The sequence below is a fragment of the Myxocyprinus asiaticus genome, chromosome 35 (genome assembly GCF_019703515.2).
Source record: "Myxocyprinus asiaticus isolate MX2 ecotype Aquarium Trade chromosome 35, UBuf_Myxa_2, whole genome shotgun sequence".
NCBI lineage: Eukaryota > Metazoa > Chordata > Actinopteri > Cypriniformes > Catostomidae > Myxocyprinus > Myxocyprinus asiaticus.
Window position 1 is genome coordinate 7,062,501 of NC_059378.1, and position 24,365 is coordinate 7,086,865.

The 24,365-nt window shown below is 36.2% G+C and overlaps 2 protein-coding genes and 1 long non-coding RNA gene across 3 annotated transcripts in view; 1 reads left to right on the plus strand and 2 right to left on the minus strand.

Annotated features, from left to right (window-relative positions):
- LOC127426240 (microtubule-associated proteins 1A/1B light chain 3A) overlaps window positions 1-947 on the minus strand; it is a 10,723-nt gene extending 9,776 nt beyond the window's left edge. The window contains exon 1 of the mRNA XM_051672910.1: window positions 775-947. Coding sequence (XP_051528870.1) covers window positions 775-814 — 40 coding nt within the window. The 5' untranslated portion in view covers window positions 815-947. The remainder of the gene's footprint in view (window positions 1-774) is intronic.
- Window positions 948-1,775: 828 nt separating this feature from the next.
- LOC127426243 (dynein light chain roadblock-type 1-like) lies at window positions 1,776-8,741 on the minus strand. The gene is made up of 4 exons (XM_051672913.1): window positions 8,586-8,741; window positions 8,126-8,197; window positions 5,817-5,984; window positions 1,776-2,183 (listed from the first exon to the last, which is right to left on the minus strand). Exons 1-4 carry the CDS (start codon window positions 8,590-8,592, stop codon window positions 2,140-2,142), a joined length of 291 nt encoding a protein of 96 aa, XP_051528873.1. The 5' UTR covers window positions 8,593-8,741; the 3' UTR covers window positions 1,776-2,139.
- A 285-nt stretch (window positions 8,742-9,026) lies between these two features.
- Window positions 9,027-16,477, plus strand: LOC127426248 (uncharacterized). The gene is made up of 3 exons (XR_007894757.1): window positions 9,027-9,166; window positions 9,404-9,554; window positions 12,835-16,477. It is a non-coding gene; the product is annotated as an uncharacterized LOC127426248 (long non-coding RNA).
- Window positions 16,478-24,365: the final 7,888 nt, after the last annotated feature.

Consider the following 24,365-nt stretch of genomic DNA (forward strand, 5'->3'; position numbering starts at 1 on the left):
CCAAGCTGGCCAGTTTATTAGGTTAACTAAATAGTATGAGCAAAGAGTTCCAAGTCTGCTTCTAGATTTTCACTATATCAATGTGTCATCTTTAACTAAGAACATGTAAGGGTCATCTATGTCAATTACATAATGCCAAAGGTTAGACAAATGTGTGACTATATCCAGAACTACAGACTGACCTGGACACTTACAAGCCTGTTTTTTTCTTGCTTATGTTTATATGATTACGCAATGATTGTATGCCCCTCCCTCCCCTTACCCTGTCCCCAGTCTGGACTATGAGAAAGAGCTCAAATTACAGTATCATTTCACAAACCCGTTTACTGTCTGTCCACTCAACTACTGTAATCATGAAAATGTTCAAATTTACATTCATACAGCATACAAATAGAGGTTAGCCAACTGTCTTCAAAGTTGATCCCCCCAAAAGGCTGGTTTGTTATTGTGTCCAAATGTGGTTAAAAAAAAAAAAAAAAAAAACACACCTATGTGAACACATCCTGAGAAACCCTTGATAATTAGCAGCCGTATTAGATCAAGAGGCCTATGGGCCAGGCTAACTGACTGAATAGCAGAGAAAGACTGACTGTTTTGTTAAAACCCGGCTTTTAACCCTTATAACACAACTACTTATAACTAAAAGTCATTTTCTAAGCATGCAAAGCTTCATAGGAAAGTTTAAGAACTGTGTCATCTAGCTGCTAGCCACAAAAACAAAGCTGATAAACAAACACACTTGTGCTGACACAGCTCGAATAAAACTCGTCTTACCAAAGCTCCTTCTCTGTTTGAAGGGTCTGTCGGACGGCATTTCTGGAGTTTAATGTAATGAAGAGGAACTGGGAGTCTTAATATGTTGTTATATGTTTAATTCACGGTCAGTCTCGCTTCTTTTCCAGCTCCTGACTCACTGTAAGCAAAACAGCTCGAGACAATGTGCTAAACCAGTTTGTGACGTCATAGCATGATTTAAAGGGGCAGAACATTCATAAAACATAATCCCTTTGTAAGATAATTTTGTAGCTATGTTCGATCATATATTCTATATTTGTGTGTGTGTGTGTTACCAATAATAGAATACTGAAATAATATACAGTAGGATCCAAGAGCTTCTGTAATGCTTTCTAATTTAACACAAACATTTTCATTCTAAATCATAGTGTAACCAGAATACAATCTGAGTGAAAATAATTAAATTTTTTATGAAATAGTGTGGTCTAGACTTTTGGACCCCACAATATGTATGTAGACAGATAAAAACAGACACAAATACATGAATCTACATTCTGTGTTCCAAAACATTTCTAACTATTTGATTTATTGAAATTAACTAATGACCAAATTAAGCAGCATTTACAGTAATAAATATTTGTTATGTAAAATGCTATGTCACTTTCAACATATCTTAGAAATTAGTCATCAAAAGGCATCACGAAGACATAGATTAACCACTGGAGTCATATGTATTACTTTTATACTGCCTTTATTTGATTTTTGAAGCTGAAAGGTCTGGTCACCAGTCAATTGCATTTTACCTACAGAGCTAAAATATTCTTCTAAAAACCTTCATTTGTGTTCTGCATAAGAAAGAAAGTCATACACATCTGTGATGACATTAGGGTGAGTGAATGATGAGTGAATTTTAATGTTCTGGGTGAACTATCCCTTTAAGTAATGGTCATTATCGTTTTACCATATGTTTTCGAAACTTGATGTACTTGAAGTGACTTCATCTTTCAATTCCATATACAATACAAAGCCAAAACACTAAATAAAATGAAATGCTTCACCTTTTTATTGTCCATTCTTACACACAAATAGTTATGGTATTTCATAGTGTCAGACTGAAGCATACAGATGAAGAACATCTAGATTTCTTGCATAAGGGTCATTATGAAAGAACAATAAATTAAGAAAAAAAAAATTATTGGAATGATAAACAAGAGCAGTATAAAGAGAATAATATTAAAGATGGAACTAATACAGTGAACCAAACTAATCCACTCATTTTCCTTTATGGTAACTGTGTGTTACAATATAAACTTCACTTTCCTGGAACATATGAAAAGCAAAACATTTTTGGCAATTAATTAGAAATGAAATTACTATGGAAACACTACTATGATGGATTAAGTACTACTCTGTGGGATTTTGAATGACAATCAGGAAATAGTCCTTGTCTGTGGAGAGAACAGAATGAAATATATTATTATTATAATATACATTACTATATATACATAACTACACCGATTAGCCAAAACATTATGATCACATGCCTAATATCCTCTGCGAACCCCCAAAACAGCTCTGACCCACTGAGGCATGGACTCTACAAGACCCCTGAAGGTATCCCGTGGTATCTGGCACCAAGACATTAGCAGCAGATCCTTCAAGTCCTATAAACTGTGAGGTGGAGCTGCCTTGGATTGGATTTGTTGGTCCAGCCAATCCCACATATGCTATATCGGATTGAGATCTGGAGAATCTGGAGGCCAGGGCAACACCTTGAACTCTTCATCATGTTCCTCAAACCACTCCCGGACAATGTGTGCAGTGTGGCAGGGCACATTATCCTGCTGAGAGGGGCCACTGCCATCAGGCAATACCATTGCCATGAAGGGGTGTACCTGGTCTGCAACGATGTTTAGGTAGGTGTACATGTCAAATTGATGTTCACATGAATGGCCGGACCCGGGGTTTCCCAGCAGAACATTGCCCAGAGAATCACACTCCCTCCACCGGCTTGTTGTCTTCCCACAGTGCATCCTGGTGCCATCACTTCCCCAGGTAAACGTCGTACACATACACGGCCGTCCATGTGATGTAAAAGAAAATGGGACTCATTGGACCAAGCGACCTTCTTACACTGCTCCAAGGTCCAGTATGACGGTGGACAGGGGTCATCTTGGGCACTCTGATTGGTCTGCGGCTACACAGCAAGGTGCGATGCACTGTGTGTTGTGACACATTCTTCCCACAACGTCATGAAAATTTTATGTGACCAGACGGGATAGCCTTCATTGCCCTCGCACATCAATGAGCCTTGGGTGCCCAACACCCTGTCAACGGTTTGTCCCTCCTCTGACCACTGTTGGTAAGTACTCACCACTGCTGACCGGGAGCACCCCACAAGCCTTGCCGTTTCAGAGATGCTCTGACCTAGTCATCTAGCCTTAATTTGGCTCTTGTCAAAGTCGCTCAGATCTTTACTCCTGCATATTCCTCCTGCATTCAACACGTTGACTACAAGAACTGATTGTTTGCTTACCATCTAATCTACCCAGACCTTGACACGTGACCTTGTTAGGAGATGATCAGCATTATTCGCTTCACCTGTAAGTGGTCATAATATTTTGGCTCATCAGTGTGTGTGTGTGTGTGTGTATATATATATATATACATACAATTGAAGTCAGAAGTTTACATACACCTTAGCCAAATACATTTTTCACAATTCCTGACATTTAATCGTAGAAAACATTCCCTGTCTTAGGTCAGTTAGGATCACTACTTTATTTTAAGAATGTGAAATGCCAGAATAATAGTAGAGAGAATGATTTATTTCAGCTTTTATTTCTTTCATCACATTCCCAGTGGGTCAGAAGTTTACATACACTTTGTTAGTATTTGGTAGCATTGCCTTTAAATTGTTTAACTTGGGCCAAACATTTTGGGTAGTCTTCCACAAGCTTCTCACAATAAGTTGCTGGAATTTTGGCCCATTCCTCCAGACAGAACTGGTGTAACTGAGTCAGGTTTGTAGGCCTCCTTGCTCGCACATGCTTTTTCAGTTCTGCCCACAAATTTTCTATATGATTGAGGTCAGGGCTTTGTGATGACTCCAATACCTTGACTTTGTTGTCCTTAAGCCATTTTGCCACAACTTTGGAGGTATGCTTGGGGTCATTGTCCATTTGGAACACCCATTTGGACCGAGCTTTAACTTCCTGGCTGATGTCTTGAGATGTTGCTTCAATATATCCACATTATTTTCCTTTCTCATGATGCCATCTATTTTGTGAAGTGCACCGGTCCCTCCTGCAGCAAAGCACCCCCACAACATGATGCTGCCACCCCCATGCTTCACGGTTGGAATGGTGTTCTTCGGCTTGCAAGCCTCACCCTTTTTCCTCTAAACATAATGGTCATTATGGCCAAACAGTTCAATTTTTGTTTCATCAGACCAGAGGACATTTCTCCAAAAAGTAAGATCTTTGTCCCCATGTGCACTTGCAAACTGTAGTCTGGATTTTTTATGGCAGTTTTGAAGCAGTGGCTTCTTTCTTACTGAGCAGCCTTGCAGGTTATGTTGATATAGGACTCGTTTTACTGTGGATATTGATACTTGTCTACCTGTTTGCTCCAGCATCTTCACAAGGTCCTTTGCTGTTGTTCTGGGATTGATTTGCACTTTTCGCACCAAACTACGTTCATCTCTATGAGACAGAATGCATCTCCTTCCTGAGCAGTATGATGGCTGTGTGGTCCCATGGTGTTTATACTTGCGTACTATTGTTTGTACAGATGAACGTGGTACTATCAGGCATTTGGAAATTGCTCCCAAGGATGAACCAGACTTGTGGAGGTCCACAATTGTTTTTCTGAGGTCTTGGCTGATTTCTTTTGATTTTCCCATGATGTCAAGCAAAGAGGCACTGAGTTTGAAGGTAGGCCTTAAAATACATCCACAGGTACACCTCCAATTGACTCCAATTAGCCTATCAGAAGCTAAATGTTTGACATAATTTTCTGGAATTTTCCAAGCTGCTTAAAGGCAGAGTTAGCTTAGTGTATGTAAACTTCTGACACACTGGAATTGTGATATAGTCAATTAAAAGTGAAACAATCTGTCTGTAAACAATTGTTGGAAAAATTACTTGTGTCATGCACAAAGTAGATGTCCTAAACGACTTGCCAAAACTATAATTAGCTAATATGAAATCTGTGGAGTGGTTAAAAAATTACAAGTGTATGTAAACTTCAACTGTGTGTGTGTATGTGTGTGTGTGTATAATATATATATATATATATATATATATATATATATACACACACACACACACACACATACACACACACACACTGTATATTATTATTAAGATCATTATAATTCATATCAGATAAATATTAAATATATACAAGTTATAGATCACCCAAAAAAAAAGATAATTCTCATCATGAACACAAACTAAGATATTTTGAAGTATGAATGATGTGTTTTTTTGTCCATACAATGCAAGTCAGATTTACAGTGAACAAGGGTCTGTCCCTTATCCAAAGCTATCATATCGCTTCAGAAGACATGGGTTAAAACACTCGAGTTGTATGGATTACTTTTATGCTGTCTTTTTTCCTGTTGGAGCTTGAAAGTTTTGGACCCCATGGACATACGTTGTATGGACAAAAACACATCATACATCCTTAAAAATAACTATTTATATTCAGCAGAAAAAAGAAAGTAATAAGAGTTTGAGATGGCACAAGACTGAGTAAATGATGAAAGAATATCACTTTTGGGTGGAATATCCCTTTAAGTCTCTTGGCAATCATCTGACTGAGAAATAATAATACCCGTCTTATCCTGCTGTACAACAATTGGAAACTAATAATTTACTCATTTCAAGACAAACACTGTTATTAATCAAATACCGCAGCTAAAACCTAAAGATTAGCTTCACATTTATGGATGTTAACTATGGATGTATTATAGTCACAATAATGCCATTGTATGGGCTATTTGTTGTGACATTACCACATACCTAATAGTTAGCTGGATATGAGCAATATATGTTAATAAGTTCACTTCTATTTACCTGGGGCAATCATGATCTCATTCTTCTTTGAGCGAACCCTGAGAAAAGTGAGGTCGTTCTGAGGATCAATGTCTCTCACCATGCTCCGTGCCTTCATGAGCAGCTGCTGGATATGTGCAGCATATTGTACAGTGCTCGAGTTATCAAGGGTGCTTTTGATAGGGATGCCTATTGCAAGAGAGAGCACAGGAAATGAAAGTTAAGACAACAAAGTCTTCTTTGTTTTATCAATTTCTGGCTTCCACTTAAACATTAAAAAATGGAATAGCAATGTCACGGTTTTGGCTTCATTAAAAGATTTTCGGCGGCATCCAAGAGGAATTTTGCACTGCCGAAGCAAATGTTATGATATTCATCTTGCGTTCGCTGCTTTATATGAGCCAAATGCTTTTCATCTGAAACGCGGTGCAACTGAAGCCTGGTTTTGGCATGTGTTTTGCACGAACCACTCGCACAAGTGATTCGCGCTGAAATTGTTGTTTATTGCGCTATAGAGAAAGTAAAATCTCTCAAACAGCCCCAACATTATGAACAACACTGTTCCATGCACCAAAATAACTTTTTTGTTTTAATTACACGTCACCCATACTAAAATGTATCATGATTTTACAGTAGTAACTGTGGTATTTTAACATTTTTAAATTGTATAGTTTTGTATTAAAAAAAACTATTAGGTGGAATCTATTAGACTTCATTGTGGCAGTTGTAATTTAACTTTCTAAATGTGTTTAGGTTACTACTTTTTCCCATAACAAATACTATTACTTTTATGTATTTGTTTGTTTTTTAGAAAGACCACAGTAATGAGGAGCCGATGTTGTCATGGTCTTACTGTATGCTAATAGCATTGCTCTGTAAATATAATGGCAAGCCCTAACTAGTTCTATTGAAATTAGGTGTTAATTAAAATTTGGTTGATTTCACAAAGCACCTTAAAGTAAAATAAATAAATAAATAAATGTAACTAAAGTTTTCTTCATTTCTAACTCAAGAAAAAAAGTTGAGAACATTTTGTATTCCCGGAAAAAAACATTTTTATTTTTATTAAATTGCTCTTAAGAAAAAAAACGTACTATTATTATTTATTATTAATTATTATTATTTTCTTAAAAATCGTCGTAAAGTTAGGATAACCACACAGTTGCCTTTAATCCCAAAAGAATTGGAGGTTTAATTAATTTACTGGGTTGTTTTAAATGTGACACGTTCTATCATGTTGAGTAGGAAGTCGCAATGGGCTGTGTATGTAGAAATGTGATTTTTGGGGCCTGGGTAGCTCAGCGAGTATTGACGCTGACTACCACCCCTGGAGTCGCGAGTTCGAATCCAGGGCGTGCTGAGTGACTCCAGCCAGGTCTCCTAAGCGACCAAACTGGCCCGGTTGCTAAGGAGGGTAGAGTCACATGGGGTAACCTTCACGTGGTTGCGATTAGTGGTTCTCGTGGTAAGTTGTGCGTGGATCACGGAGAGTAGCATGAGCCTCCACATGCTGTGAGTCTCCGCGGTGTCATGCACAATGAGCCACTTTATAAGTGTACGGATTGACGGTCTCAGAAGAGGAGGCAACAGAGACTTGTCCTCCGCCACCCGGATTGAGATGAGTAACTGCGCCACCACGAGGACCTACTAAGCAGTGGGAATTGGGCATTCCAGATTGAAAGATTTTTTTTTCACAAACACGTTTTTTGACTGTTTTGTGTTTTATGTTATTTTTATCTTCAGTTTTTAACCACATAAATGTAATCACAAAATTCAAACAATAAATGTTGTTTTTGAATCTTCTTATTGTGGTGATCAATCATCCTAGTCAATTCTCCTATGATGGTTAATGGCGTTAAACTAACGCATCTCACACTTTATATTTTTTTTTAAATGATCGCGAGGTGCTTGCTACTTAAAGAAAAAGGTTAATAGATAGATAGATACATTTATTGTTACAAATTACCAGTGTTGAAGTACTGAATTTGTTGTATTAGACAAGGCAACCTCATGTGTAGGCTAGTGTAATCAGACAATGTCAAAGCCTGTCATTTGTTTCATCATAAGAAAACAAATTTATAAGAGCTTAAGAAAATATTTGAGAACTTCTTCAAGAATTGCATCTTACAAACTTCTTTTAATTTATCCTAAGAACTTTCTTCTTTTTTTCTTAAGAACATTTTAGTAGATCCAGCCCCAGATGCGTAGATTAAAAGTAACTCGTATCCAATGTAAATATAAAATGTAATTAAATAATTATGTTGTATATTAATTTATTGCAATTATGAAATAAACCATCTTTGAGCATGTTGAAGACCGCATACGATTACCTTCTGCATTAACAATGATGATTCCTTGCACTCCTTTCTGGCTCTGGATCCTCTTAAGTGTCTCCTCAACCTCTGCCTGCCAAATAAACGCAAAAGTTATTTAAATCAGTGAAATACACAATAAAAAAACAAAACAAAACTGTAAATCCAACTGTCACCGATTAATAATCGTCATGCACATCTTTCTTTCTGCATCGTAGCTCTTTGAAATCCCTACAAGAAAATGTATCTGTTGTCAAAAGATTTTATTTATTTATTTACTTTTGCATTTGTTTATTATATTTATTTGATGAAGTAGCTGGAGAGCTAACAACTAAAGGCCACATCTCAAACATGACAACGCCCTGCACAATGTTAGCCCACAAAACCTTAACAGCGACACTGACGAGATCCCAAACATGAGCTTTCAATTATATGCACACATAAGTGTATTCAAGTGACAAAATAAGGTGAAATATACTTGCCATCGTAAAAGAAAGTCGCTGTTTTCGTTGCTATGGTAGACTCAGCCAGCGACGAAACAAGAAGCTGTTGTGCTGTGTTGTGTTGTGTTGTGTAGTATGTTGACACGAACGAACGGTTGTTCTGTACTGTCATCTGCTGGATTGGAGAACCCCAAATTCAGGAATTGGCCGGTTAGCAGATCCCTGTTAGCACCTGCTGGTAGATGCTGGAACTACACCACCCGATGGCAAAAAGCATATTTCTCCATAGACAGCCATTCAAAAGTAGCCGTGTTTTATGACGAAACCAAAAAAATTCCAGGAACCATTTCAGTTTAGATTATTTCATTGCATTATTGCAAATATCGTCATCCGGTGACGGATTGTTTTTGAACGGCTCTTAAAAGCGTGAAATTGATTTATATTTTCCCCTATCTATTCCCATTGGCGAGTGATCAGTCACGTGACACCCGATCCCGGAACTGAGCGCCCATGAGGAAAGATGGCAGCCTCCATTCCGCTCGCTTTCTGGAAACCCTGCGCTAGCTGAGCACAGTCACAGAGATGAATGGGTATGCGAACGGATAGCTCTCTCCAGGTATTTTATAGCTCCATGGTTTCAACCCATAGCTAAATTGTTTACTACAAATCAGGGGCGTTTCCAGATGGGGGGGCATGGGGTGGCCCATGCCCCCAAAATCTGATTGGCCACCCCAAATTCTAAAACCCTAAATTACTTATAGCTTAGTTTTTAGTTGATTATATTAGTATAACATTACAAGCCACAAGATATGTGTTTTTATGTTTTTACTGTTATTATCTCCACTTTTATCAGGATATTTATTTTGAAGGGCTTCTGAAGAACAGGAGAGTGATTAGAAGAGGAAAGTAGTGATGGGAAGTCTGATTCATTTCCAGTTCTTTCGGACAGTTAGTTTCCATGAACCGGTTCAAAAACCGATTCAGCGGTTCTTTTACGCCACCAGGTAATGACGTCTCTAGCACGTAATTCTGACATCCCGGAGTCATGGTTTTTACTCTCAAACATTTAAATAAAGCCATATGTGAACGCACATTGCTGATTATAAATTTTTATTCAATTAAGTTATAATAATAATGGCGTTTATTGTTATCAGTGTTTCATTCTGTGATCCTGCATGTCGAATACGACTGATATTGATTACATCTTGGATAAGTTTCCTGCATTAAAGTTTTGCACATAAAGCACCCAATACAGACACTGTGCTTAAACGTGGATATGTTCTACGTGTCTTAAAGTTTATTTAATAAAGCTAGTCATAAGAATATTTCTAGTACATTTTGGTTGTCGTTAAAGAAACAGTTCGCTCCATACTCGTTCATGTCCTCGGAATACACATGCTCATAGGATCAGCAGCTCACTCGTCAGACTCCTCAGAAATCCTCGGCAAACTTTGACAGCTCTTTCGGTTCTTTTTGAGTCGGACACGACTGAAGAGCTGACTTTCGATTCTGCCTGTAGGTTTGATTCCTTCATTTCAAACAGGTTCTTTGGTTCAGTAACCGGTCTAGTAACTTGTAAGAGCCGCCTACCTGTATGATTCCAACTCGTTCATTTCGAACTCGGAGTCAGGCTACTAGTCATCTGCATTTAATGAATGAAATTCAGTTTCTTGAAAATGTCTATCACAGTTCGCTACACAATTCATGAAGTCTAATAAAAAAAAAAATACAAATACAACTAGAAATCTAATATATTATTAATAATTTGTATTAGTAACATCATCGAGTAAAAATGCCTACTTAATTGTCGAGACCTTCATTTGCAAATATCTGTAATATGATTCAAAATAACACAGAAAGAAACATCTGTTTTATAAATCTGTTTTATTTGTTTTATAAATGTTTTATTCGGATACTATTAGCGTTTCAACGCGTTGCAAATCCTCGGTAATCCTCGGCAAACTTCGACAGTCATTGGGAACATTTATTTTATTCATGCAAATTTTCAAAAAATTTCTGGGATGACCGTCATGTCTGGTTAAGTTGGAAGTATGTAGTACCTGACTTGGATTTTAAAAGTAGAAAATATGCTTTTTTCATAGTGACTTCTGATGCTGAATTTTTGATTAATAATATTGTGTTTTTGGCCAATTATTAATACATAAATGTAGATTTTTTAAAATTTCTTGTGTTTCCAGAAGGAACTGGCAGTCTTCTACAAATCGTTAAAACTTATGCGTAACAAAAAAGCCAAGTTGTGCAATCTTTTGAAGGTGTATTTTGATGACTAACCCCCTTGTGTGGTTTTCTTTTGTCTTCTTTTCCCTACCCTTTGTTGTTGTTGTTGTTTTTAAAGCTATAATTTATTTATTTAGCATATGTTTTGCTGCTACTTGGATTTCTTGATATTGTATTAAGTTGTTGTTTATTGAGGCATCTTTTGTAATACGTTCAAGAAATAAAGAGGAAAAAAATGAAACTTCGACCGTCAGTGGGACCGGCTCATTCGGTTCTTTTTGAGTCGGACAGTTCGACGTGCTGCGTAGCCAGTACATTTACTTCAGCTGTGCGTCTTGCGTCATCAACCTGGAACTAAAGTTCGATTCAGTTCGATATTGTGAACCGGCTCGACTGGTTACTTGCTGAGAATCGGCTCAAAAGAACGATTCGTTCAAGAATCGGACATCACTAGAGAGAGCAATTAGCACACCAACATACATAACAGTTAATGAGCCACAGTGTAGTTAAAGGAGTTTTAAAGTGCAAATTTTCCCATTTTGTTTTTTGATCTAGTGCCTGGTTGATAATGGCACAAGGTCAGTAATGTTAATTTTATGTGTTTATATTTTGTATATCTTTTTCTTAATGTCAGTTACTTTGGTTTATGGTCAGTTTTGTTGTTTATGCTTAGATGTTGGGTTAAATGAAAGATTTTGTTGTAAAATAGCCAATTGTGATTGTCTCGTTGGTTTGTTTAAATCAATTTCCACCTGAAAATTCCCATACTGTTTTATTTGCTTGTTTTAGCTCTTACGGTATGTTGTGGAATCAAAATATGTGAAAAGAAAAAAAGGACGACAATCACAAACATCAGTGGAAGAGAGCAAATTTGTTTTATTCAACCGGACTGCTACACTTTGCTGGTTTAAATCGGAGCAGAAAGCAGTGTCAGGAAATTACAGTTATTCGAGTGGACTCAGGGGAAACACTGTGTACAGTCATCCGAAATAAAATCTGGCTTGAACGTGCACTGTAGATTGTGCTGCATTTCACATGATCGTGAGACCGCGACACTGAAGTGAACCCGTGAAGAGTGCTTGAGGAAATCAGGTGAGGGACCATTTCACTAAAAACAGTGTTGGGTGTAATGCATTACTGAGTAATTAATTACTGTAATTAAATTACTTTTTAATTGAAAAAGTAAGGGATTACTCTTAATTTTTCAGTAATTTAATTACAGTTACTTTTGATTGTAATTGTGTTAAATAGTGTATAGACTCTAGAACAATTCTATATAAAACAATAGTGAATTTAAAGTCAAAATATAATTTAACGCTGCCCCCTTAGATTCTTTGGCCAGTTCATGAATGATTTATTTGACTTTATATGATTTATTTGAAAGAATTAATAGAACAGTTTCATGTTTGTCCTTGTATTTTTCATCTGGTCGAGGTTGATCAGGGTTTGAGAAAGTAATTAGTAATAAGTAATGCAATTACTTTTCAGATAGAGTAAATAGTACAGTAATCTAATTACACTGTAGAAGATGTAATTAGTAGTTAGTAATTAATGACTTTTTTAGAGTAACTTACCCAACACTGACTATAAACAATGGTTACATTCACTGCAAACATTGTACAACGTGACAAAAAGCACTATAATCATCCGTCCCATTAGAGGTCTGCGCGGGACTGTTTTTCCTTCCTGCTCCTGCAAGTTTCTATCCCGCACCCGAACTCTGAATTTTACTCCATGTTCACCCACTCTTTGCCCGCAGTGATTTTCTTTCCGACCGCTCCTGTTTTCTCAAACCCGCATTTGTTTTCCACATAGGGCGAAAGCCATACAAATAGACAAGTGTACATATGTAAAAACATTTTATTGACGTTATTGCAATTATCAGAAGCCCCGTTGACTACCTGCCTGCTCTAAATATTGTATAATTTGATGCATGTGCTGTGTGCACATTTATTTTACCTGGGAAAAAAATAACAATTATAGTTTTTTTCTTGCATTTATTCATTAATCAAATTTTTTTTTTTAATTCCACATCGGATTTTTCAGGATATTTTCTGACCGCCCGCTCCCGTCCACATCTCATGGAATCACCATCCGCTCCTGCCTTCAACTCAGAAATGTAATCCCACACCGCAAGAAACAACCTGCGGGAGTTCTGCGGGAATGCACCTCAGTGTCCTGTCACCAGTGCTTGAAGTGAACAGGACAGTAATCTCTTCTATCCCAACTAGAAAAAAATTAAGGAAGTTGTTTTTAAAGCACTGTTTAATTAAATAATCAAATTACCTTTGGCAGTCCAAATATATGGCTAAATTGAATAGCCTAAACAAAACTGAAATCCATGCACATTCTTTATGTGCAGGCCAATGATAAGATTAAAAAATATATTCAATATCTTCTTTATTGTCTCAAAACAATACAAAATGTAAAAAATAAATGTTATTTGTAGTCTTCTCTGTTTTGTAGTATTAACATTTAATAACAGTTAATCCATTATTTAGCTAAGTAACATTTGACTATTAAAAATTCCTGGAAATGTACATATCTTATTATTATTATTGTTATTATTAATATCAGGGATGTTGAGTAACACTTGAATGAGTCTGTGCCCCACATGGGCCACCCCTGTCAAAAAAGGTCTGGACACGCCACTGCTACAAATTTAAGTCATTTAAGCTATATTATTAAATAGCAGACTTTGAATTTATGTTGAATATAAGGACTGCCTTTTTTATAACCTACCCCAGTAGTCGACCAGCTGGATAAGTTGTAATACTAGTTATTTGAAAGAATGGGGAAAAGAAGCAAAAACATTTGATCACATTATACAGTATGCACTGTAACAGCTTTAATGTGAACGACATATAACAACATATAAATATAAGATCAGCATGAATGTGTATGTGTAGGTTGTGTTTGTGAATGTGTTTGACATTTAAATAGTAGAACACTGTAAAAAATGAGTAACATTTACATAATTGTTATTTGCACAGTTTTTCTAAGTAAACTGTAATGGTATAAATTAAGTAAAATCTACTTGACTTCATTACATAGTATTGATTAAAGTACATTTCACTTAAACATTTCAGTTAAAACAGTAACTTTTTCTTACAAATCTGATGTACATTTTAGTCAAATTTAAATGAACATTTTATTGGAACATTTCACATTTTTAACTTTCCTTTTAAACACAAGTTTAATCATGATCTACCACATGACATGACATATGGAAATTATCCACAGGAAAGATTAAAGGGTTAGTTCATCCAAAAACGAAAATCTTCTCATCATTTCCTCACCCTCATGCCATCTCAGATGTGTATTACTTTCTTTTTCTTTTACAAATTGTCTTCCCTCCCCAGAAGGGGGCAATATGCACAAAGAATGCAAATCGCCAAAAACAAAAGAAGAAGAATGTGAAAGTGAAAGTGGAGATATATAGTAAAAAAGGACTCGCTTGCATTGTATTACAGAGCTGAGATATTTTTATAAAAAAATGTGTTTATTGTTCTGCAGAAGACTGAAAGTCATACACATCTGGGATGGCAATGATGAGAGAATTTAAATTTTTGGGTGAACTATTCCTTTAATGCATACTATTTAGTCTATTTAACAACATCACCTTGTATTACAGGCAATGAAAAAAGAAACAGGGCTGTGCACGCAGACCTCAACACTTGGTGTGCAATACACGATGACGGTAACAATCAAAAGCTATTTTTTTTTTTAATCATGAGCAGGTAATTTTGAGTAGAAAAATCTACAATAAAAACTGCAAATAAACTTGCAAACAGTGAAACCATGCAAGCTCATTAATTATTCAAGCTCTGTGCATGCTTGGAACACCATCTTTCAAAGTTAAGTAAAATTTACTTATTCAAGTTACCTGTGAAATGTTCTCAAATTAGCAAATAAATATGACACGGTTTTCTACTTGAAGACTGATACATGATGCTCCTTGTAAAGATAACAAACAATCATTAATAATATTTCATTATAAGCTAGAGCATTACTTTTTGAATTTTTGAATTTAAGTAAAAATGTAGAATTTACTTAAATGTTTCAATTTCACGCTTAAACTGATTCAATGTAAAAAGAATTTAATATTTTCAGATTGATTTACTTAAATTGTTTTCCGATGTGCACAGTTTCTGTATTTATACAGTTAAAAGAAAAAAAAGTGTAACTGCTGCCACTGTAACCCATATGGGAGTGCCCAACTAAACCTTTCTTTTAGCTGCTGTAAAGATTTACATTGTACAAAGTGGCCAGGCTTTAACAACAAACCTTACTGATTTTTGCCTGTCTTCAAGTGCAGATGTTGAATGTTTGCTTAAACCCCCGTGTGCATCTTGTATTTCAAATGTCTTGGCATATTGAAAAATCAACTGCTGTAAGTTATATTACTGGCTTAGAGTGTAAACCATAAAACTACACATGACATAAGATTTAGGATGGTACAGTTCTATGATGGGAGTAGAGAGACAAGAGCAGACACACTGTGGGTTTATGAGGTAATTTACTTTCTTTCCAAACTTTGTCTCAGGTTTTCCACTTAATGGTTGCTGCTACGTCAGCTTTACCCTTGTATCCTACACATGGAAACTTTGAGTCGTTCCATATGTGCAGTTACACGAAGCTTTAAGATCAGGGGGTTCCTCACGTTTGTGGAAATGTAAAGCAAACATCTCAGCAACAGCTTAGCAAATGCTAAGTTGGCTGTGGTGGATGCCATATGTCACACTCTGGCATTTTTACTGCTATTTCAATATGATCTGACAATACAATTAACATTGATTTAATCTGTTTTGACTTTACAGTTTGTGACCCAGTTATTTTACTTCATCTCAGTGGAAAGACAGTGCGCAGGTTGTTTTAAAATTGTGGGCAATTACAAGCATGTAATTTACTTTATTAATCATGCGAGCATGCTTATAATACACCTTCCCAACCCAATTTCTCTCAAGCTACAAGAGCATATCTTGGCCTAAGGCACATTTCAACAATGGAGCAGAGCCATTTTCCCTCAGGAGAAAAACACCATTTAAGGGTGGGCTTTCTGTAAAGTTTCTCTTACTCTCACACATCTTCACCATTACCTTGTCATGTAATAAATACTTTTACTTTACATTCAGAGACAGTGACCCGTATCTCAGATTCCCTCATAAATATCATGAAGAGGGTATTCTATCTTAATACCTGTTCTCTGCAGACATACTTTGACAAAACAAAGGTCAAACTGCAATGTTGTCCCTTCATCTTTTAGCACAAAACAAAAGTTTGTTCACAAGATCTATAGCTAGCACACTTATTTAAAAGATGTGCTCCCTTGTCAACATACACATATTGAAATTGTGGTTAAATCTCTGTCTGTCTTTGTCTCTGTGGTGTAAATGGACACCAGTTATAGGCCAAAAGGGGCTGCCACTTCTTGCCCATGACTGCTGACAGGGTGAGGAAATATGATCCAGTGACTATAATACTCCAAAGTATGTTCAACGGTTTTTTTGGGGGATGGCTGACTGACTGGGAGTGAGAGATGATTTGCCGAAGCAACGGCACAAAACGTAACGTTAGAGATATTTTATGTTATTATGAGAAGTGCAAAAATATTTTCGGTTCATTATGAAACTGGCGGGACAAATTAGACTGTGGCGGGCTAGGTAATTAATGGGAAACACTGTATCAGCTAATGCTGTTAATTATACAAATACCAAAAAAAAAAAAAAAACATCTTAAAAATGATATAATGGTTATTTCTAATATCATTAGTTTTTCATCATTGGTCACATTTTAACTTTGCAATCACTACAGAGAAAATGTAACTAGCATATCACAATAGCAGTATTTAAAAGGTGCTGGAAGCAATTCTTTATGGAATGGCATACAGAAAACATCCCTAGCTTTGCCTGACAAATATGACTGAATTAGGTGTCCTGAACTACCACACTAGTCTCTGTGACACAATATCGATGTCATTTTGCTGATATATCCTTTACTGTTTTATGATTTATGTGCACTGCATCACTATGCCACATATAGTATCATTTGCAAGGTAGGATCAGATGTTCAGTCTGACCTTGAGTTATGTCTTCCAAGTAGCACAGTGCAATATCTTGTGTTTTATGATAACACAATTAATCTGGATGGAAGAACATAATAAAACAATATAGAAGGTCTAAGGTGCCAGCTCAAGAGGACACTAATCACCATAATGATGAATTCAAACAAAACAACTATTGATAACAAAACAACAACACTAAATAAAACTAAGACTTCCATTAATTCTGAATAAAAACTTTTGTACATATTGTTTTGCAACTTTTGTAGCCCCAATGCATTGCCCAAGCATACATACTGTACATATTCAAGCGCAAACGCTTATGGGTATTTCACCATTATATCCCACAATGCAGTGCTATACTGTTAATTTACAGTGTACAGTTTTTTGTTTCATAAAAAAATTAGTTAAATCCTGACAACATATTTAATATGTACATTGCTTCAAAGGTTGATTTATACTTTTTTAATTTGACATTTTATTAGATATCATGTGAGATAATCAGGAACAGAGAGGAAAAGGAACATCATGAACACTAACTATGTGCCATATATTTGAAATATGTTGGGGTTTTTCTTTTCTTCTTCTTCTTCTTAATTATTTTTATTTTTATTTTTTTAAACATATGGTTCAAAATGTCACTAGCTTTCACCAAGATGGTATCATGACTTTTAATGTTCATTTTCCCATAAAGCATTGCAAACAGTATCAGAATCAGAATGAGCTTTATTGCCAAGTATGCTTACACACACAAGGAAACTTTCATGGCGACAGAAGCTTCCAGTGCAAGAGAATGCAACGTACTGTATATACATACATACAAACATATATATTTAAACATATATACATATAGTGACATAACAAAAAATACGATATAACAGATCAAATAATACAATTGCGCAATAATGTTGTTAGAATATTTTATATACAGATACACAGTTATGTGCAGGTGATGTATTGAAGAAGAGGTAGGATATGTTAAAGAATATAAATGAAATATGGATACAAGTAGGAATGGATGGATTGAATATTGCACATGACTGTATTGACCAAAGGAAAGTATTTGGGGGCAGCTTAACTGTTCATGGGATGGATAGCCTGAGGGGAAAAAAAACTGTTCCTGTGCCTGGCTTTTCGGGTGGTCAGTGCTCTGTAGCGCAGGCCAGAGGTCAAAAGTTCAAAAAGGAAGTGTGCTGGGTGAATGGGGTCAAGAGTGATTTTACCAGCCCTTTTTGTCACTATGTATGTATACGGTTCTAGCAGGGTGGGTAGGGGAACACTAATAATACTCTCGGCAGTTCAAACTTTCCTTTGAAGTCTCTTGATGAGACTGATGATAGAAGTGTCATCTGCAAGCTTTAGAAGCTTGACAGAGGAGTCCTTGGCATTGCAGGCATTTGTGTACAGAGAGAAGAGTAGTGGGGAGAGCACACATCCCTGGGGGGCACCAGTGCTGACTGCACATGTGTTGGAGGTGAATTTCCCCAGTCTCACTGACTGCTGCCTATTTGTCAGAAAGCTGGTGATCAACTGACAGATAGAGCTGGGAACAGAGAGCTGGGTTAATTTAGTCCATAGCAGAGCGGGATTGATAGTGTTAGAAGCCGAACTGACGTCAACAAATAGTTTTCAATATTTTACTGTAAAATCAATGCAGGCTAGGTCATTTTCTGTCACAACACAACAAATTACTTAAAAAAATACATTTGAATATCGCACTGCATTATGGGAAAATGGTGTTGCGTCTGAAGTCACCATTACGGTGTTAAGTGTTCCCTTTGGATGTGACCTTCTCTTATTTCTTACTAATTAAATTTCTCCCAGTTGATGGAATTGCATAATTTAATGTACTGTGTTGTATACAGTAAATAATCACTTTAATGGATGACTCTATATCGGTTCATGATATATAATCTACACCACATGATACATTTTAAATAGAGAAATAGTATGCAAAGCTAGGCCATAATATGGTTGGTTTTATTGCTCATTTACTTTTTTATCATGAGTTGTCAATCAGGCATGCAAGATATCAACACTCGGCATACAAATCTCAAACATGGTGACAATTAACAAACACTGTATATAAACAGTACAGATGATCATTGTGATTCTACAACACAGCACTGATACATTACAGTAATTTATTGGTCCTGTTCACTGTGAAGTCACAGTATACAGTTGTCTTTCATTTGTAATAAAATGTAGAAATACTACTGTAAAATATACTGTGAAAGTCATGCAACTAGTAGCCAGGAATTCACCGTAAACTCACACAATTTTTTTTAAAAGTGTATTTACCGGAAAACTAGTCATTTCACATTGAGCCTGCCTTTGATCTCCCAGAATGGTACATTTTTGACAGCAAACTATTGTATTTAAGAATCACGGTAAATTGATGTAGGAATTTAGCAGTAAATTTACAGAATTTTATTTACAGTGTAGCTGTACATTTGTCATCATACAGTGATGTCTGGTCTGTTCTGTTTTTCATTGTTGTGTTACTGTCAAAAACAAAAAGCTCTAAAATGACTAAATAAACAACTAAAACATACATGCATGCATGTAAACAGTACAAATTAATTTCTAAAACCCTTCACCTGGGACTTGTGGTCATACTTTTTAGGACCGTTAAATTTGTCCTAATGTTTATGGTGGTTTTCTTTACACAGCTGCTTATTTTACAACACTATCTTAGTTGTTGCTTCAGTTCCCAGCTGCTTATCATATTGTCCTTCAGTGTTAAGACCTTGGCAGTGTGAAAAGGCTTTGCATCACCAATGATTATTAACACAGCTGAAAGAAAACTGCATGTGTTTGAATGTAATTGATGCTTCTGTCACTGCCACTCATCCATCCATCTGTCCATCCATCCATCTATCTATCTATCTATCTATCTATCTATCTATCTATCTATCTATCTATCTATCTATCTATCTATCTATCTGTCTATCTATCATACAGAGTGGTTATCTGAGTTACCATAGCTTTTCTATCAGCATGAAGCAGTCTGGCCATTCTCTGTTGACTTCTCTCATCAACAAGGCATTTCAGTCCACAGAACTGCCGCTCACTGGATGTTTTTTGTTTTTGGCATCATTCTGATTAAATTCTTGAGACTGTTGTGCTTTAAAATCCCAGGAGATCAGCAGTTACAGAAATACTCAAACCAGCCCGTCTGGCACCAACAATCATGCCACAGTTGAAATCAATGAGATCATATTTTCCCCATACTGATAGTTGATGTGAACTGAAGCTCTTTACCCGTAGCTGCCTGATTTTTTGCATTGCACAGCTGTCACTATCTATCTATCTATTTAGATGTGCTTTTCTGTATAAAGCAACATGACTAATTTAACTAGTCATGAGTGTAGGCATGAGGGCCTATTCCATTATTTAGAGTAAGGTAAATAAATAATTTGGCATTAAAAACAAATAAATGTGTCAGCAACATACAGTAACAGCAACATATGTGACAGTCTTGAACAACTGTATAAACAAGAACAAAATGAGAGTAAATACTGGTTGATGATGGTGACAGAAATGCTAGCTTTGTTTGCCTAATGTTGTCTAAATTTCAGTCCTTGTTCTGAGAATTAACATTGGATTTTTGCCAATAACTTTTAGGATAACATGTATATTAAACAACTAGAAACTGTGTACTTATTTTTATAGTTTCCATAACTTCCATAAGAACAGAAAATAATGGAGAAAATTCTCACACATAAATATTTGCATGGAAACACTAGTTTTAATTTAAACCATATTGTGAATTACTCCCTGCCAAGAGATCAACAACAACAAATGACTGTACAGCTACAATCATGACCTCTTGTTTCAAAATACCAACCCAATGCTCTTTAGAGGAGCAATGTATTCTGGCCTAAATACAAGATGATTCACATGTTTTAGAAACATTAGGACATTTCAGCTGATTTTTAAGAACTAATTAAAGTATGCAATGTGTATTTACATCAAAAGACAAATTTCAGTGAAATGAAAACACTCACATTATAATTATTTCAGTTCTTTAAACAAGCATAATATATTTCCTCAAATTTTTTCCATTGAAATAAACTGGTTGCACTGTCAAATTTGATCCGTTGTTCTGATTGGAACAGGCCTATTTCCCTGTAAAATCTAATTAGTTGACCTCATTTTTAAGGCAATCAGTTTGCATGCTTTTTCTAATAAACATACTTATTTGGCTAGCTTAAGTAAAAATAATTTAATTATTTAAGTACAGTTAACTAGTTACAAGTAAACTTAACTCATCTGTGATTAAAGTATCATGTTTTTTATTTAATGAATTTAATTGGGTTATAGCACTACCAACACTATCAACCATATAAAACCATATTAATTTTCCAATAACAATTATTATATTTCTCCATAAGTTCTCTTGTCTTGACCAAACATACATCATTTATTCAAGTGCGAATGGGTATTCCACACAGCCGAAATTTTGTACTTGATAATTTTGAGTTAGTAGTACTGTAAGCCAAGTTAAAAGAACGTATATGTTTGAGTTATGATTCCAAAATGTGACATTTGAAGTACTGTTTAATTTGGACCACTTGATTGTTTTTATTACTGTATGACAACTTTAGGGTTTAGAGAGTAACAGTAACTTAATTGAAACTAGTAAGAATAGTAAACAGTAAAGCTTAAGTTGAGTCAACTATTTTTTTTCTTTCAGATAACTATTAGTATTTACAGTGAAAATGTGCAATCACTACTTCATCTGATGTTGAGAAAATGTTTGCTTTCAATCTTATATTTGATCTGTCCTGTACCCTATTTGAAAACTGTGTGTAGTCACTGCTGCCTGTGAGAGAACTGATCAGTTTTACTCTTACTTAAGTGTTAGAAAGTGTTAAAACCTTTTCATTTTTGAAATAAAGTTCTGCTTTTCACCCACCCTAATTATTTATATTATACAACAATATGAATGAAATTAAACCTGCACTGAAATTGACCTTTTCATTCTAATCTTTTATTTTTTAAATTCTTGTAAAATTGTGGTTTAATTGGATAGTTCACACACACACACACACACACAAAACAAAATTAACATCCTGAAAATAAAATTTCCATTGCATCTTTTTTTCCATACAATGAAAGTGAATAATGACGGAGGCAAACAATCTGCCTAACATGTTCCTTTGTGGTCCACTGAAGAAAGAAACACATATGGGTTTGGAATATGATGAGAGAATTTTCATTTTTGAACTATTTCTTTAAGATCAATTCAGCAGTGGCTTTTTGTTTGCTTCTGGGGTCTAGGTCCAAAATGAGAAAGTACACCATGCCCTCCTGCATAAACAACCCTGGGAGACAGGACTGATAACACAGATACAAAGGTCTTCTGTCCACTTGTATGGACACTGTGCTCCTTTATCACATCAATTAATGTCAAGCTAATTCATTTTGAGTAAACACTGCACTCTGAACAGCCTCAATGGCCTGTCAGGGAACTGCTGCACTGACAAAGCAATAGACCGCAATCATTATTCCAGACAAACCAGATGCAGGAAGGATGCCAAACGTGGAGATAAGCATTATTAGATTTTTATGTTTCTCTCATATTTGATTTACATCTCAACATTTCCCGTAGCTCCATTTGCAAAAGCCCTGCCCAAATCACAATGTGCAACAATGTGTAGAGCGAATGTACACTCACCGGCCACTTTATTAGGTACACCTGTACATCTACTTATTCATGCGATTATCTAATCAGCCAATCATGTGGCAGCAGTGTAATGTATAAAATCATGCAGATACATGTCAGGAGCTTCAGTTAATATTCACATCAATCATCAGAATGGGGAAAAATATGATTTCAGTGATTTCAACTGTGGCATGATTGTTGGTGCCTGACGGGCTGGTTGAGTATTTCTGTAACTGCTGATCTCCTGGGATTTTCACATGCAACAGTCTCTAGAGTGTATAGAGAATAGTGCAAAAAACAAAAAACATCTAGTGAGCGCCAGTTCTGCGGACAGAACTGCCTTGTTGAGAGAGGTCAACAGAGGATGGCCAGACTGGTTCGAGCTGACAGAAAGGCTATGATAACTCAGATAACCACTCTGTGCAATTGTAGTGAGCAGAAAAGCATTTCAGAATTCACAACATGTCGAACCTTGAAGCGGATGGGCTACAACAGCAGAAGACCACGTTGGGTTCCACTTCTGTCAGCCAAGAACAGAACACTGAGGCTGCAGTGGACCTACCATTTGTGTACCTCAGCAGAAATCCAGATTTGTCAGACCTGCGATGATTTTCCAATCATCTACTGTTCAGTTTTGGTGAGCCTGTGCCCACTGCAGCCTCAGTCTCCTGTTCTAAACTGACAATAGTGGTACCCGGAGGGGTTCTCTGCTGTTGTAGCCCATCCGCCTCAATGTTTGACATGTTGTGTGTTCAGAAATGCTTTTCTGCACAGCACTGTCATAACGCGTTTATTTGGGTTACTGTCAGCTTGGACCAGTCTGGCCATTCTCCTCTGACCTCTGTCATAAACAAGCCGTTTTCACCCACAGAACTGCCACTCACTGGATGTTTTTTGCACCATTCTCTATAAACTCTAGAGACTGTTGCGTGTGAAAATCCCAGGAGATCAGCAGTTACAGAAATACTCAAACCAGCCCATCTGGCACCAACAATCATGCCACTGTCGAAATCACTGAGATCACATTTTTTCCCCATTCTGATGGTTGATGTGAACATTAACTGAAGCTCCTGAACCATATCTGCATAATTGTATCTATTACACTGGTGACACACGATTGACTGATTAGATAATCGCATGAATATGCAGATGTATAGGTGTACCAAATAAAGTGGCCGGTGAGTGTATATCTTGAGCAAACAACAATGGAACAACATTGCAATACTTTGCAGATTGTATTACCTTTATTATATCTACATATATGCATAATACCCATATACATGTATATTTTATATCTACAATGTAAAAAAGTGGTAACCTGCAACTGTCCCCTAAAGCAGCTATTTCTACCTGATATAACCCTTAAAATTTGTTTTGTTATAACCTAATGTTTTAAGATTGATATAGTGATGTTAAATAATATTTTTTGACTCAAACCAGTTAATTTAGATGCTACCACATAAAGCACATTTTGTAGGTTAACATTTCTTTCAGTGTACATAACAAAGCTAAACAATTGTAAAGTGGGACAACTGGCAAAGTGGGACACTTAAAGGTGCCCTCAGTCATTTTTTCCATATTAAAAACATTTTTTTTTTTTTAGACATATGTATAAATTCATTAGCATTCACATGAGAAGAAGACTCCAGTCATATCAGTAAGCTTATAAAAGCTGTTTTATTCTACATGGAAAGGGTCCCCTCATGGGGGCTGCCATTTTAGGATCACATGACCAGCCGAATTCTGCTGGCTTAATCTCAGTAACTGCCTTGATTTTTGGACACTTTACATAAAACTTCTCATTGGTGACTGTGAATAATGAATTTTTACACTGGCATTGGTAAC

What these genes read in the sequence shown, in the direction of transcription:
- LOC127426243 (XM_051672913.1), bottom strand. An exon ending in CATCATTGTTAATGCAGAAG is followed by an intron (nt 5,985 to 8,125) that starts GTAATCGTATGC and finishes CTCTTGCAATAG; the next exon opens with GCATCCCTATCAAAAGCACC. An exon ending in TGAGATCATGATTGCCCCAG is followed by an intron (nt 2,184 to 5,816) that starts GTAAATAGAAGT and finishes TTCTCTCCACAG; the next exon opens with ACAAGGACTATTTCCTGATT.